The sequence below is a fragment of the Euphorbia lathyris genome, chromosome 4 (genome assembly GCF_963576675.1).
Source record: "Euphorbia lathyris chromosome 4, ddEupLath1.1, whole genome shotgun sequence".
Classification (NCBI taxonomy): domain Eukaryota; kingdom Viridiplantae; phylum Streptophyta; class Magnoliopsida; order Malpighiales; family Euphorbiaceae; genus Euphorbia; species Euphorbia lathyris.
In genome coordinates, this window is record NC_088913.1 from 58545701 (window position 1) to 58563016 (window position 17316).

The 17316-nt window shown below is 35.3% G+C and overlaps 1 protein-coding gene across 5 annotated transcripts; it reads left to right on the forward strand.

Moving 5' to 3' along the window:
* Window positions 1-2529: 2529 nt before the first annotated feature.
* LOC136226340 (kinesin-like protein KIN-UC) lies at window positions 2530-14598 on the forward strand. Of its 5 annotated transcripts, none has more exons than XM_066014784.1 (22): window positions 2530-2932; window positions 3621-3721; window positions 3938-4060; window positions 4293-4478; window positions 4730-4951; window positions 5044-5200; window positions 5408-5557; window positions 5674-5762; window positions 6961-7173; window positions 7348-7470; window positions 7967-8149; window positions 8426-8605; window positions 8898-9047; window positions 10644-10763; window positions 10928-11056; window positions 11124-11232; window positions 11329-11421; window positions 12544-12669; window positions 13285-13410; window positions 13678-13821; window positions 13904-14032; window positions 14287-14598. In XM_066014784.1, exons 1-22 carry the CDS (start codon window positions 2707-2709, stop codon window positions 14430-14432), a joined length of 3225 nt encoding a protein of 1074 aa, XP_065870856.1. In that variant the 5' UTR covers window positions 2530-2706; the 3' UTR covers window positions 14433-14598. The 5 variants fall into 5 exon arrangements, with proteins under 5 accessions (XP_065870856.1, XP_065870854.1, XP_065870855.1 ...); XM_066014782.1 differs by having other exon boundaries at window positions 2531-2932; window positions 7336-7470; XM_066014783.1 differs by having other exon boundaries at window positions 2531-2932; window positions 7336-7470; window positions 7970-8149.
* Window positions 14599-17316: the final 2718 nt, after the last annotated feature.

Below are 17316 nucleotides of genomic sequence, written 5' to 3' on the forward strand. Positions count from 1 at the left end.
CATTTTCATGCTCATGTTTGTCTTTTCACTTCAAAATGGAGAGTTTGAGGTGTTTGGTTAGTGACCTATTGTTTGACTTTTACACATGAAAAACATCCTTTTACAAAAGCAGAGAATTTATGCTTTTTGGAAAAGCAGTCTTTTCCAACAGCAAACAGCAAATCGTAACAGCAAATAGTAAAAGCAAACAGCAACAATAAACAATAAACAACAAACCATAACAGCAAACAACAAGCAGCAAAAACCAATGTTGTCAAGCTCGGACCGGAATTATTTTGGGATTTATTTTAGGGCGGCTGTGTGGAATTTGGGTGGGCTGGAATTAAATTAAGTTTTTTGGGATTTTGTTTAGGGTCAAATACATGAATATCATAATTAAGCACAAAATTACAACTAAGTCATATCACCAAACTTAAGTCTTAATATGTCATTATTCTCTATATATATTATGATTTTACACCATAATTTAAGAAATCTAGACTCCAATTCATAAATTATAAACCCTAAAAGTATATTCTAGACTTCTAATTTGTAAATTCTAATCCTTAAAATATATTAAAAGTACTGATTTTAGTAGTTTGATATAATCCAAAATTATGACTTGACATAGTTGTAAATAGTTTTTAAAAGATGAGTTTCTGTGTAATTTTCCCTTTTGTTTAGGGCGGGCTATTAGTAAGGGCTGGAAAAAATAAAAATTAAAAGGATTAATTGCACCCCTGCGCGTGAGAGAGCCTTTTCCTTAGTAATTGGTTAAATGCTTATAAAGTCAATTTACTTATAAACTAGTTAAGTTTCTCATTTCTTTCCTATGTGGGATGTAAGTGTTTAATTTCATTTTATCTTCTTCCAAACCATTTCAAGTGGTTCACTTTGAGCATCAATTTCTCATTCATCATTTGTCCGTTTTGAGTTTATAATATACTTTTAAAAAGATCTTATGACATAGAATACATTGATATATTTCAATTTATTCTGAATTTAATTTATTTGTTATATATTTAAGACTCAAATTAACAAAAAAATAACAAACCAAAAGTTGTTTATAATTTATTTTGGATATATATAATGTATAAAAATATTTTTAAATTAATTTTATATATTTAATATATATAAATATTATTTATTTATTTATTACGTCATCCGGTTCGATCAATCCGAGCCATCCGGTCCGACCAAGTGACCCGTGACCCAGTCATCAATCCGGTTTGATGTCCGGTCCGGTTCTGATAACATTGGGTAAAACAAACGGATCCAAAAACCTGGTCCGGTCGAACCGGATTGCCCAACCGGTCTGATCCTGTTTCTATAACCTTGATAACATTAGACCTTGTATTCTTGCAAATTAATTGTAAAAGGAATTGTTTTAGTGAAAAATCCAATCAACATCTGTAAAAGTATCCAATAATTAGCAAGTTATTACTAATTTGGAGTTACAACTCAATGAGTAGTCAATGATTATTCATTTTCTATTTTCTTACAAAATTTAACAAAAAGTTCAAAACAGATAGGTAAATTACATTTATGGTTAGTGCATTTTAATCCCACTACATTATGACTTATTAAACTTCAAAAACGTAATATAAAGTGCTACAAAAAAAACATAATATAAGAGTCACTTAACTTTATGCTTTTTAACGTAAAATCACTCAATCTCAACCATTCAAATAACAGATAGCTCGGAATGGAAATGATATTATGTTCTAAGAATAAAGTTCCATAATATTAACAACAGTAAAAATAAGTAAATTTTTATGAAATATTTTGAAATTTAGTGAATATAATACTAGTAGTTATAAAATTTAACCACGAGTTTAATTAGAGACTGTTGCATGATAAAGTTATATATGGAGAGCCAAAATTTTAAAAGACATTACCGACTGGATTGAGATGCTAGTTGGGGATTTCGACGGAACTAAAATCCTTCACCAATCATATTAAAATGTATTTTGGAGCTGGCAGGACCTAGTTAGTCCAGTACTTGATGTAGAATCCGTTTGGACGTTTTTTCAGTAATTATGTTATAGAAATAAAAATAATATTAAAGAAAAAATATATTTTATGGAAATAAGAATAATAATTTTATGAATACTAAATAACTACAGACATCTATTCATGTAAAGCTATAAAAATTGAAAAGCTTAAAAAATGAGCTTTTTGTGAAAAGTTGCTGTTTCCATAGAAAATACTAATACTAAAACTAAACGTTATATATTTACTGTGGTTTGATGAAATCCTAAACACTCTTCCGAAGTGGTGAAGCTCTTAGCCTAGTGGTTGAGAGCTTACCTATATATTGGAAGGTCATGGGTTCGAATCACATTCGGGTCTGGTGGTGAATTTTTTTTTTCTTTAAAATAAACGTATTGCACAAAATTTAAAAAAAAACACTCTTGCGAAAAGTTGAAATACTCAAATACTAGTTTAAACAAAAAAACATACCGACCCCATTAAACAACTTAGCCGTCTCTAGAATTACCGACTGTGAGTGACAGCTCCATCCTCATAAAAGTTTCTTTTTTGATTTTGTCCAACCCAAACGCGGGAATCCATTTCTCTCTCTCTCTCTCTCTCTCATCGTGCCGTCCTCATTCTCCAAATATGAATCTTTGTTTCCATTTTCATTTTCTAATTCATTCCTTATATATTCATTTCTCTTTTTCTCTATTCTTGTTTGGCTTCTTTTCAACCTAATCCCACAATCTCATGGCTTCACTCAGAACTGCTTCGCCGGCTTCTTACAAAACTCATCATTATCACCATCAATCTTCTTCTTCTTCCAGTTTCAATTCTACCTCCAGAAGTGTGAATAGTGATGTTAGTATTAGTAATACTCAGCCAAATCAACGCTCTCTTCGCTCCAAGCCTCTCCCTACGCGCCGTTCCTCTGCTACTCGTTCGAATGCTTCTCTCATCCATGACGACGATAATGGTCTTCCTCTCTCTCTCTCTCATGATTTTCTTTCCTTTTTCTTCTCTCCCTCTCCTTGTGGAAGGAGCATGCTCTTGAGTTCTCTTTATAGGGACTTGTGCAGAATCACTGTTTCAGCAATATTAGAGTGGGCTACACTGTTTATTTGTTTTTTTAGAATGTGAAACTTTTAATTTAAATTTGGAGTAGAACGCAATTTCTTTGAATTCTGGGGAAAAAATACTAGTTTTATGATCATTATCATTAGAAGTATGCAAAATTTATTTATTTATAACTTATTTAATTATCTATGAGGTTAATACTGTTGTTTGAATTGTAGTATTGTGGTATTCGTACATAGAGGATCATTGCAATCATTTTGTTATTTTTGTTTCCCTTTGAGACTTTTTAGTCACTTCTTTGCAATGTGAGGGATTTTGAACTGTGGAGGTTCTAACACTTATCCCAGCTTACAGGAAAATGCTGCTTGTCACTTATATATGAAGTGGTTTGGCCTGTGATTTATGTGCATTTTTTAATTGTGTCCTAAAGGAGGTTTTCATTCTCTCAATTTAAATGAAACACGTTCTTTTCTTGATGGTAGAGCTAAATATTATCCTGCTACATTCCATGGACGCAACCTGTCAAATTTTTATTGGTATATCTTTATGCGATGCCTTGATTTTGAATCTAACATTTTTGGTCCCAGATCCTGGAAGAGTGAGAGTTTCTGTTAGAGTCAGACCAAAAGATGCTGCAGATCTCGTTTTGGATGCTGATTTTGCTGATTGTGTAGAGTTACAGCCAGAGGTAACCTACCTTTTTTTCTTATTGCTTCTTCTACAGATTACAGTACAGTATGCGGTAAAAGTTGTATCTTTTCATGATTGATATATTGGAGCAGTTGAAAGTGTTCTCTTTTGCGTTTTCCTTGTAAATTTCCCTCATTATCATATATTATGTTTTTTTTCTTCTTTTGTAATCTAGAGTGGTTTGGTTAATCAAGTGATTCTTCTTTTCATGCAGCTTAGAAGGTTGAAATTGAGGAAAAACAACTGGAGTTCCGAATCTTACAGATTTGATGAAATTTTTGCTGAAACTGCCTCTCAAAAGCGTGTTTATGAAACAGTAGCAAAGCCTGTTGTCGAGGTAAGGGATCAATGTATGCCAGTCCCAGAATTGTATTGCCAATTCAACGGGTTTTTTTTTAAAAAGTAAACAATAAGGCATACATGTAGAAAGATTACAAATGCATTATGCAAGCAAACATTTAGTTTACCTCTACCACGTATGTGGTCCTAATTTAGAAATTAAATTCAAATTTACACATCCTGGGATGGCATGCTGATGATATACTGTTATTGTGGATACCCTTTGGCAGAGTGTATTGAGTGGATATAACGGGACAATTATGGCTTACGGTCAAACAGGTACTGGAAAAACATATACAGTAGGTAGGTTGGGCAAAAATGATGTATCTGAGCGTGGTATCATGGTCAGAGCTGTAGAAGACATTATTGCTAATACAAGCCTTGACACTGATGTAGTTGAAGTCTCCTATTTGCAGGTACTAATTTTTTTCTATTGCATTAAGAAATGCTTGATGCTTGTGTGAAAATAACACAGCATCAAAGTCCTTTTTTTTTCCTGGAAACTTCTCTGTTTACCCACTTTCAATATGACGATTGACCATGGTGTGTAGGCTGATGCTTAAGAAAACACCAAAAAACAAACTTTATGACCATGTTAGGAACGTATAGACGAGCTATTATGATACTTTTTAAATGGTTAATCACTCACTTAATCTTATTGCTCCAGTTGTATATGGAATCCATACAAGATTTGCTTGCTCCAGAAAAGATTAATATCCCTTTAAATGAGGACCCAAGGACTGGAGAAGTGTCATTGCCTGGTGCTACAAGAGTCCAAGTTCGAGATCTTGATTGTTTTTCTGAATTACTGCAAATTGGAGACACACATCGCCATACAGCCAATACAAACCAGAACACGGAATCTTCACGTAGTCATGCAATTCTATTGGTATTATACTTCTAGGATTTTAACCTTTTCTGGTAATTACTCCAAGTTTGATAAATTAAAACTAAAGTATTTGGACCTCCTTGCTTTCATAGGTTTATCTACGAAGATCCATCCATCAGAAAGTCGAAGATGATATACCTCCTCAAGATAGAAAAACTGATGCACTTGGTAGCAATGGCATACCTAGAGTTAGAAAAAGCAAGTTGCTAATCGTCGATCTTGCTGGATCTGAAAGAGTAGATAAATCAGGTTCTATTTTTTGAACTGATTCTGCTTGATAGTACATAGACATTGATATCCTTACTTATAAATTGGTATTTCATCCAATTTTTTCTTTTAGTTTGGTTAATAATATTTTCGGCAGAATATGTTACATCTTGAAAATTGTAATCACTAGTGGCATGCTTCTACAAAAATTTTCTTAAGAAATTAAGTAGTTATATTCTTGTAGTGCAGGCAGTGAAGGTCAACTGCTTGAAGAGGCAAAGTCTATTAATCTTTCTCTCACTTCCCTTGGCAAATGTATAAATGCATTGGCTGAAAACAGTTCACATATACCCACAAGGGATTCTAAGCTGACCAGATTGCTGCGTGATTCATTTGGAGGTCAATCTTTCTAATCCATTATTTTTCATTCCACCTGTCTATATTGTTTCACCATTATCCTTGATTTTCCTTGTTAAGTTTTCTCATTTAAATTCCATCTACTTCATATTTAATAGGCTCTGCACGGACTTCACTCATCATAACAATTGCATCGTCATTGCGGCATCATGCAGAGACATCTAGCACAATTATGTTTGGGCAACGGGTGAGTCATAAAGAGTTTACAGTTAATTGCGTCGGGATTGTCCTTTGATAGATTTAGCAATTTCGTTTGATGTATCATTGGAAATTGCTCCCCACTTTCTGTTATGGATGATTGTTTTGATGTTTGAATCCTAAATGACTGCATATTTTTAGCAATTTCGTTTGATGTATCATCGGAAATTTCTCCCCACTTTCTGCTATGGCTGATTGCTTTGATCTTTGAATCCTAAATAATTATGCAATTACATGAATTTGGATGTTTTAATGTTGGAGGAATGCCATATACATTCAACATGTTTGCATTTATATTATCCTTTTAGTCTAAGAACCAACTAGTTCATGATTCAGGCAAAACTGACTGATGGATTTGTGAATATTTTATGTTAGGATTTTTGCTTTATGAGTTTCAACTAAATTCAATGTTTCTTCTATTTGTAATGATGTGGTTAAAATGGTAGAGGATTAGTAGTCTTTTGTGTTCGTTTAGGATGTATGGAAGAAGATGCTGTGTAGTGCATAAACTCAAATGGAAAGGGCAAACTTGAGAGCTGGCAAGTGCGTGCACTTATCATGTTCATCTGGAAAAAATTGGGACTATGGCACAGGGTATTTTCCTCTTGAATTTGCAATAGCGTGGATGGCCTGTCTTTTGTATGTAATGCAGAGATAGACTTGAGAATGATGTATAAAAGCTAGCCTGCAAAAGCACTTGAATGAAGTATCCAAAAGTTAAAAAAATAGGAGGAAAAAGAATTACAGAGAAGCTTCTTAAGCACTAGTATCTTCCATGATAATCCATTTTGAGCTTTGCTTATTTTTGTTAGAAACTCATCTTGGAGTTGGTTTCAGTCTCTGTTCTATACAATTTCTTTTCTTCTATTAAGCCTGTCAATATTACCTTGCTTGTCTAAAGATTTAAGGGATTCAAAATTTATTGGCCAATTCTAAAATGTCTCATTATTATGTTTCTTTTTATTTTCTCCTTCATTTAACTATATATTTATTTCCTAAAAAGAGGCTTTTGTTGAATGATGCTTTTCTTTTTCCGCTTTATGTTAATTCTCCAGTTGTGCTGCACTGCTTTTAAAAGAAACATCAAATCCAATTCTTATTTTGTAGCTTTAAGTTATATATAGTGAAAAAGAATTCACTTGAGTCTGTGTACATATGAGCCTTATCGTACATCTTTTTGTGTGCAGGCGATGAAAATTGTAAACATGGTAAAGCTTAAAGAAGAATTTGACTATGAAAGTCTGTGTTGGAAGCTTGAGACCCAAGTGGACCATCTTACTGAAGAAGTAGAAAGGGAAAGAAAGTTGAGAGAGGATGAAAAGTGTGACTTGGAGGAACAGCTTAAAGAATGTCAAGCTTCTTTTGCTGAAATGAAAAAGAATCTAGTTGCAAGGTCTGAGGTAGTTAACTATCTTGTTTAGCTATCATGCATTATCTATAACATGTGCATCATCAAAATGTGCTGTGCATTACGTTATCTGGTATCAATAGTGCTTATGCTCTATCCAAATGTTCATTTTAGTTGAAAATTTTAATCTAGATATATTTTCTACTGATTTCAGTTTCTTGACAAGGAAAAAGTTCGTTTGGAGTTGGAGATAAAAGATCTGTTGGATGAATTGGGTCATCAAAAAGGCCAAAATGATATGATTTCCGAAAAACTTGAACTGTTGGAAGTGAGATTCAATGATAGCCAGGTATTCCTCCTTATGATAGAGTTAAGATCTTATTAGCTCTATGTATTTGTTTACTTGAATGGAATATGTACAAACTGATAGGATTTTTTTTGTCTAATTTGTTTTTGTTATTCATATTTTCAGTAAAAATAAAGGCTTACGATATTGATACCATACTACCACCAATAGTTAACAATACATCCCCTCATAGGAACTTAAGAACCTGACTTGGACCTACTATCATGCTTGTAGATTAATGGTCTCTCTGGTAGCTATGGCTATAGTCAAGGACTGAGTTAAAAGGATCATGTGGTTTCTGTGGTATTTTTACAATCAAACATCCTCTAGGATCCTCTTTCCTATATCTTTTTGAACATTTAATACTTGTGTATAACAATGTAAATTTGAGAAAAAATTCATGAGTAGGCAAAGCTAGTTAGGGCCTAATCTGCTTTATTTTTCTGCAAAAACATTGAACCCACTTAACATGTACTTATGTTGTTCTTTTGGTTGTTAGCAGCAACAGCTACTGGAAAATTCAACCTATCAGAAAGTACTGGCTGATACTACACAGATGTATGAAATAAAAATTTCTCAATTAAGCAAACAGCTAGAAGATGACCATAGACGTTGCGAAAGCACAGAGGAACAATTAAATTTGATGAAAGAGCTCTTTAGAAATGGCCAAGAATCAATTAAGGTTGGTAATTGGCATACTATGCTTTAGACTTAATCTCCAGTGTGAGTTTTACTATGTAGATTTTGTAGCCACTTTCACAGTTGTGGCTCAAATGCAGTTTTGCTATGTATTTTACACTGAAAATCACAATTACATATCATACACGCTTGGAAGTTCTCTTTGAGATTTTCATCTTCCTGAAACATATACATAATCATTTTCAACTATGGAGAAATTTCATCTTGCTTTGTGTTTTTTTTTTAAGATCTAAGCCTAACGCTTTTTCTCTTTCATCAGCAACATGAGGAGGAATGTTCTACACTTCAGAAAGCACTTAAGGACACCATTCAGATGTATGATCAGAAAATAGGGGAGTTAAATAAGCAGCTAGAAGATGAGCGTGCACATACTGCAAGAGTTGAGGAACAATTAAATATGAATAAGATGCTTGCAAGTGACAGTCAAAATTCAGTGCAGGTAAGATTCTTGGTCCTTTTTATCAACAATCCAATTATAACTGATTTGTCTTTTTTGGGGTGTTCCCTTTTGGGATTATTTATTTAGTAGTAAATATTAAAATAAAAATTAATGAAGGTATAATATATTAATTTATTGTCAGATTTTTCATCTACTTTTATTGAAACTATTTGCAATTAACTTTATACATTTCTCTTCAAAAAAAAAAAAAAAAAAACTTTATACATTTCATTTTGCTATGAAATTTTATCAAATGAGAATAAACCCTAACTGCATTTTCTCTTTCTATTAGCAACATGAGGTGGATTCAATATATCAGAGAGCACTTGCTGAAACTACACAGCTATATGAGAAGAAAATAGCAGAGCTACATAAGAATTTAGCAGACGAGCATGCTCGTTATGAAGTAGTACAAGAACAGCTAGATCAAGGAAAGAAGCGTGTAAGTGATGGACTAGACTCAATTCAGGTTTACTTAGTTAAAACTTAACACTCACTGATATTAGCTCAACTCCAACGGTTTATAAGAGCTATGATGCATTCTTGTAGGTATAATGGTCATGCTTTTAACTTGACCTACTTCTCACATTGAATGAGTATTGCATATAGGATGTCGCGCTTATTTACTTTTTCTTTTTGCTTTACAGTACTGCTTTCTTCATTGCTTGATCTTAATTTAGGCATCACAATTTGGTAAATAAAAGCTGTTCCATTAATTTTTCCTGACCATTACAGAACATTTTAGATATCATGGCATCTCTTGAGGTTTGAATTTGGCGTTTCCGAAGTGTAAGGATAAGTTTGGCCTATATTATAGCAGGCCTTATCCTTGTTCTTTTCTCCCAATATTGTGAATAATGACTTTTCCCCACTGTACAGTTTCTTTCCAGTTTATTTGCTTGGCTCCAATATAGAAGAGGGTGTTAGTCATGGAGCTAAAGCAGGATGAAAAAAACAAAGAGGTGCAACATGGTTGTTATGTGATAGAAATATGCTTATAAAACTAAAATGCTATTTTTCTAGAAAAACTATTTGACCGACAAAGCTTTGTGGAAGTGAGTGTTGGGTAGTAAAAACTAAGAAGACAATATATATGGTTCTGCCCCATTTTGGGATTTGTGAATTCATTTCTAGTTATGCGACTTCAGGCTTGATAAATAAGAGTAGCAACGATGAGGATATTGATATGAATGAGTAGACACGCTCAGATGGAGAAGATGAGGAATAAGTGAGAAAAGTTAGGTTGCTAAAGATAAAATAAGAGGATATTTGAGGTTGTTTGGACATGTTTAATGATGATTTATGGATCCTCCCGTGTGTAAATGTGAGATGATAGAACTCTACATACTAAGAAGGGTAGAGGAAGGCCGAGATTAACTTGGATAAAGGTTATTGGACAATGACCTTGAAAATTATCAGATTTTTAGAGGATTTTACAAGGATCATAAATGAATGGAAAGGAAGAATTCATTTAGTTGCCTCCAATTAGTTGGGATTAAGGCCTGGTTGTTGTTGTTGTTTCTGAAAAGAAGGCTTATGCAATATTTGAACATTGAGGTTTTTGTGGTTTTCTCAATCGAAGTTTGATTTATGGCTTATTAGTTGTTTCCCCTAGTGTATTCTTCTGTACTCTTATGATCTTATCAACTAAGCCTCAAGGAAGTCAACAGTTGTTGGTTCAGACGCAGCTTGAGACATAGTTCAAGGAAACTTATCAACACTCTCTTGCTTTATTGGAAGCACACCGACATGTCTATTTGGATTCATAATCTATGTAATCTCATTTCTGAATTGCTGTCCATATTATTTATTCAGTTTGTCCTGCTTGCAAGTTGTAGCAATCCCAAAGATAGAACTTTATGTTTGTATTTAAAATGGGATTATATATCACATTTCAATGTTATATTTGTAGCTTCAACAAATTTTGTAGCTTCCGTTGTCTCCTTTATTCATGGTGCTGATGATTTTCTAAAATGTGTCCATTATGTGCTAACAAACCTGCAATCCAGCTAAATTCAGTGTTTGGCATATAATATAGGATCTGGATGAGAATGAAGAACTAAGAGACGGGTTACAAGCTATGTATCAGCTGCATGAAAGTATTCAAACTGAACTCCAATCCTTCAAGTCAGAAAATGACAATTTGTTGCAGGAGAAGGTGTGAACGGATCAGTTTATTAGGCATTTACAATATTTTTCTATTAACAATTTTCAAAAACTTTTCATGATGCTTGTATTGGAGTTGCAATTTGCACCTATGGTGCGTGTTCTGTTTGTTTATTGAATTTACTGACACTTGATATATACAAACTTGATATGAAGGAAATATTGAAGGGAGAACTTTCTGACCTTCAGCGAAGACTTTTAGTTGAAGAGATGCAGCGAAAGAGTATTGAACATGAGCTGAACAAACTAAAGAAGAGTGCAGTTGAAAATGACAATGACTTTGAGGTTGGTTTTACCAAATTTTTTTTTTCATCACCTGTTTTCCCTATCGTTGACATTGTAATGCTTTCAGGATAAGAAATGTTACTCAAAGCAAAACAGTGGCAAATCATACAAATCAAATCCCTCAAGGGAAGCACTGACTAGTCAGAGAGTTACAATTGCTAAGATTTGTGAAGAAGGTAAAATTCATTTGCCATATGTATGTGATTATATTTATTCGGATTTGACTTCTTGAGACATCCTGATGTACAAGTTGTTGGGTTTTGCAAATTCAGTTGGACTGCAGAAGATACTACAGTTGATAACATCTGAAGACTCTGGTGTCCAAATCCATGCAGTAAAAGTGATTGCCAATCTTGCTGCTGAAGGTGTGCTAACTTTTTTTCACTAACTCTGATACTAATGTTTAGGGGCTGTCTATCATTTGGTACTACCAAAATCATTGTTTTATTTAGCTGATATTTTTTTTTTTTTTTTAAAGAAGCTATGCTTAAATTTTGTTATTAATCTCTAACCCTGACCCTCCTCTCTTTGCTCCTCTCCCTGCATTCTTCTGATATAACTTGAAACTTCTATGGTTGCCTTTCCTCACTGTAGATTTTATCTTTGTACTGCATATGACAGCAGTTTCTTGGTGCTTTTGATGGTATCTCCTTATATAAATGAGGACATTATTTTTTCAAATTTCCTTTTCTAGAAATTGGTAATTAGTATGCTCAGATTTTGACCCGCATAAAGGATTAGGAAAAAGAAAGTTCTTTCAATACGGATACCGCACACATCATACTTTCTGAGTCACATGAAAGCTTGTCTGCGAGACATCCGACTAAGAGTAAAGAAAAACAGTTGGTTGTTCTTGTAAGAATACTAGAGAGAATTAGAAGAATGTTGTGTGTTATATTAGAGAAATGCCTGTATTTATACAAGAGTTTAGTAGCTAAACTAGGAAATTTAATGAATTCCTATGATTATGCTAATTATGCGCGGTAGCAACTATTTCCATTCTGAAGTTTAAACTGACTATTAGGTTTTGGCTAGTGTCCAATGTCATGACTACATATATGTTATCTGCATGTATTTGGATATCCTAGCGATGTAGGAATACTGTCTACAAATTTTAGGATTAGACATTGTAGTCTGGTAGATGCTTCCAAAGTTTGTTGCTAGATTAAGACTCTGACCAAAGCAAAAAGTAAAAAAATGGAGAAGACATCACAAATTAAGTTACTAGGGATGATTAAACAGATTTGGTCCGGTGGACTCAAGAGTAAGGCCTGTTAAGGGGACGACTCGTACCTCTCAGCCATTCTTAACTGTCTTGATGCAACTCCCACATAAATTACAGATAATGTAGGCTTGATCCCAAAATTCTATCTTCAAGATTTTGCTATGTGACCTGTCATCAATGGCTCTTGTATCTTCATATTCCACTAGAAATACTTTTTTTGTCATAGGTGCATCTAAACATTTAACAACTTATGTAATTTCAGATGTTAATCAAGAAAAGATTGTGGAGGAAGGAGGCTTAGATGCATTGCTTATGCTGTTGAAATCATCAGAAAATGCAACCATACTACGAGTGGCTTCTGGAGCCATTGCTAATTTGGCAATGAACGGTAATCTTGACTATTATCTTTTTTTCTGAGCATGTCTTTCTCTTTGCTACAAGGTCATGAAACCTGGTCCTTTCCTCCAAGTCCTATCTTGTTTTAAAATAATGGTTTCTTCTATTTGATATCTGTTCATAATATACAAGTTTTGAATTTTTAGTAAGAACTCAAGTTCATTATAAATAAATATAAGCAATACAACTTTTTTTAGCCCACAACTTTGATTTAAGCTTTGAATTGGGAATTGCAACCAACATCATGTCTATCTCTCCTAGTAATTCCATAGGGGCTAGCTAGTGTAATACGATGTTCAGGTGACCGCCTTTTAAAACTTTGCCAACCATATAAAAAGTATAAAATTGAAAATACATATATCTGGACTAACACTATACCTAAACATATTTCCTTTCTTGTTTTTCATTTTCCAATAAAATATTACTGTGTTTCCCTTGCAAGTGAAACCTCTATTTTCTTTTTACTTTGGATATAAATTCAGAAACTCATGCCCTTTGATCTTTAATTTTTAATAAAAGAAATCATTTATAGAAAGAATATAAAAATTAAACATTCTGAAATGTTAATACATATGACTTTAACTGTCCTTATACATGATTTTTACAGAATTGAATCAAGGGTTAATAATGAGCAAAGGTGGTGCAGAACTGCTCGCAAAGCTAGCATCCAAAACAGATGATCCACAAACACTTAGAATGGTTGCTGGTGCACTAGCCAATTTATGTGGAAATGGTAAGCTAGAGATACTATTGTATTTACATCACATTCTTTAGACATCTCAATGTTAATGCTCATGGCTTTATATTCTTGTCGGGTTCCCAGAAACTGGCTCGCATGTGACATTTATAAATTTAGCCTTGTCACATATGAAAAAAGGCACTGATTTTTCAAAGAAAACTTGAAATATTTGACCATACTCATCTTTGCTAGAACTAGAGCGCATGTATCAAATTTAAGGGACTCCTGTATATATCTGTTCATATTTTTGTAATGCTACAGAAAGATTACATATAATGCTGAATGAAGATGGAGGCATAAAGGCACTCTTGGAAATAGCAAGGTCCAAGAGTAATGATGTCGTTGCACAAGTTGCAAGAGGGATGGCCAATTTTGCAAAATGCGAGTCTCGAGGCACACTTCAAGGTTTCTATTGACTATTCCCTACAACATAATCATCATTTTTCATCTCTGCTTATCTATCGAAATGACAGTATTGTTGCTGCAGGACTTAGAAAAGGCCGTTCGCTTCTGATGGAAGATGGTGCACTTGAATGGTTGATTGCTAACTCTAATACTGCTTCATCTTCTACCAGACGACACGTTGAGCTAGCTATTTGTCATTTGGCTCAAAACGGTAATCTGCTCAGTATTTTTACGATTTGAAATTAAGACAACCATGATTTTGGAAAACCTATTGAAATAATTCGGAACCATCATTCGTGTGCTTGTTAAAAAACATGATGCAGAAGAAATGAATCTCGACCTTAGTAGAAAGAAGCATGATACTTTGGAAAAAAGCATTTTCAGATCTCTAAACTTGGCTCAGTTCAGAACTATGTATGCATTTTATCCTCTTTTAACTGATACTATTCATAATTCCTCTTACAGATGACAATGCTGAGGATTTCATTGTTACCGGAGGCATTAACGAACTTATTAGAATATCAAATGAATCCAGTCGAGAAGATATCCGGAATCTTGCAAAGAAGACACTGAAATTGAACCCGAAGTTCCGAGGTGCAATACAACTATAATGGGTGTAAGATAATTTGAAACAGTTTTGTGGATATTTATAGAATCCTTAGCAACATTATCAAGAAAAAGAGCTCTAGTTATGTCTGTATATTGTGTAGAGATGCACTCATTAAATAACACAGTGAATAGATATAAAATCAATACACAAGCAAAGAAAAAGTTTCTGCTAAATTAAAAAGGTGAACTCATGATAAAATAAGGGTGTTGTTAAACCCAGCCCCAAATTCCCATCCCTAGCCCCGTGAAAGGACGAAAATGCCCTTTCATGGGTTTTGGGGGAGGGAAAAGCTATTTTTTTTACCAATCCGACATGCGGGCGTGTGGATATCACGCCTCACCGCGTGGTCGGGCGTGATAGCCACACGCCCCACCACATGGTCGGACGTGATGCTCACACGCCCTCCCTTGCCGTGAGGCGTGTGGCTATCACGTCCGACCACGCGGTGAGGCGTGATATCCACACGCCCGCATGTCGGATTGGTAAAAAAAATAGCTTTTCCCTCCCCCAAAACCCATGAAAGGGCATTTTCGTCCTTTCACGGGGCGTGATATCCACCAGCGGGAAGGTACCTCATTGGAGCTTATTTTTGCTGCACTTTATTGCATTGAGAGCTTTCCATGTTAATAGGTTGACTGAGTTGCCTGTGTTCACCAATATTCTGTGCACATTGAAGCCCATAATGGCCAATGTGACCACTAGAGCTTCGGAGTGGACGGGTGCGGATACGGGGTTGGATGGCTTAGAGGAGCTTCTCTCGAAATATGTCGATGATCCTTCCTTGATGACCTAAATTTCCCCCTGATAACATGGTCTCATGGCATCCTCCTGCCTCTATGGGGGCTCGCGAGGCCTTTGGTGCTTGTCCGCTTGACATGCAACACTTGGCGGGGCTCCGTGCTCGAGGAGCCTGTGAATCTCCTTTTACAATTGATTGCAGTTATTTGTCGAGTGCCCAGAGGACTTGTGATATTTGCAATATTTCTCTTTTCCATCCGGGGATTGGGTGATCTGTTTGAGGAGGACGCATTGCTTGGATGCATGGGCTTGTGGAGAGGCAGTTGTGCTGCTTTGTCTGAGTAGTGCACTTCTCGGCTAGTTAAGTGGATGCCTTGACTATGCTTCAAGAGCCAACTTGCTCTTCCACTCACCTTGGGCAGTAAGGGAAAAGTTCGTCATCCCTTCTCGATCTGACAGTGTCCTTCGAGTCGGTTGATTACCTGACATTTTCTTCCCTCTTACCGTCGCCTTTGCACTTGTATTTTTCAGAATCCTCATAGCCCATCGATTTTTCATTATCGTCATGACTCATAAAAGTCTGCACTATGGCCACCAACTCTTCGAAAGAAAGGGGGAGCTTGTGGAAGAATTTCTGCTTTAAATTGCTCGCAAGATGTTCTTTTTGCTAAAGCGCTGTGGGCTACCTCCAGATTGAGGCACTTGACTCGGGAGGTCGAGTGGTGAAAACAGGATAGGTAATTTTTAAGGAGCTCGATTGGACTTTGTTGCAAATAGTTTAAATCCGAGCTGATCCTCCTGACCTTGGCCGTAGCGACGAAGCGGGATAGAAAAATTCCTTGAACAGGTAAAAAGAATCCATTCCTACGCGCTTCCAAACATGATATTGGAAAAACCTTGCATAATGTCCTCATCCTTAGAATAGAGGTTTATGGTACTCATAAATGAAGCAAAGTGGTCGTTGGGATCCTCCATGACGGAGTAGAAGGCCTAAGGGTTTTTCCAGTCTCTGGAAAAGTGGGGTCTATTATTCGATGTGCAGTGGGTTTTTTTGAGGTGATGTTTCCCCATTACTCCGCCTAGAGCTCTCTTGTTGAGGAACCTTTGGATCTTAGATTCTACAAGCTCATCAACATCCTACAGAGCGAGGGAAACCGGCTCCATGATGACCACTGATCGCATGGCTTGGGGAGCCTGAATGACGGGCCACGAGATCACCGATGGATATTGGATGGTGCGTGTCGTGGGGGGAGTGACTTCGTGGAACACAATTGGGATCGCCTTGGCTAGTGCTTAAGAAGTTTATGAGGATTGTGCACTACCGTTATGAATTTCCAAATCTTCTCATTTTCCTCCTAGAGGTTTTACTGTTGCTCAATAATTTTCTTTTGAGCCGCCATTTAAACTGCTTGAGCTGTTTGGAAACTCTTGATCATGTTGAGGAGCTTTGCAGAGGGCCCTCTTCATCAAAATCAAACTCTGTGAGCAAAAGACCCAGGTTTTGAGGTTGACTCCAGTGGCTCAAGTGGGCTTCTTCCTACTGCGAGCTGGAAACCGTGATCAAGGGGTTTAATTACAAACGTGCCTTGGGCTTTGATTGTGTGAGGCTATTGGGCTAAAAGTGGGCTTGCTAGCTTTGATCCACATGCCTCGTCACTATTTTAATTTGATATTTTATTTTTCTTTAAAAAGTTGAGGAGGTTGGAGACAAATTTCTTTTCGATTTACATAAAAAAAAAAAAAAAACGAGAAATCTTCAAAATATTTAAAAATAGAAAAACCATTTCCCGTCCAACTCCATTTATACCCCTACCTCCCCAACACCGTATATAATTGATTTTAATGGCCAAACATAGATGTTGGGCCTTGACACTTTGGCAGTAGCAGAAAAAGCAGCTTACATTACTTGGGTAGATGTTCACTAAAATTTGGAATTAGTTTTAAAAAAATCACTCAACTTTATTTTCTTTCACTAAAACATTTAACTTTTATTTTTATTTCAATGAAATCATTCTAAAATTTCTAAAAAAAAAAATCATCGGAATAGTGATATCACAACCACATTGGAAATGACAACCATATGACAACATAAAAAAAAATCATCTGAATAGTCATTCATTCATCTTCTTAAAACTGTCACATGACAT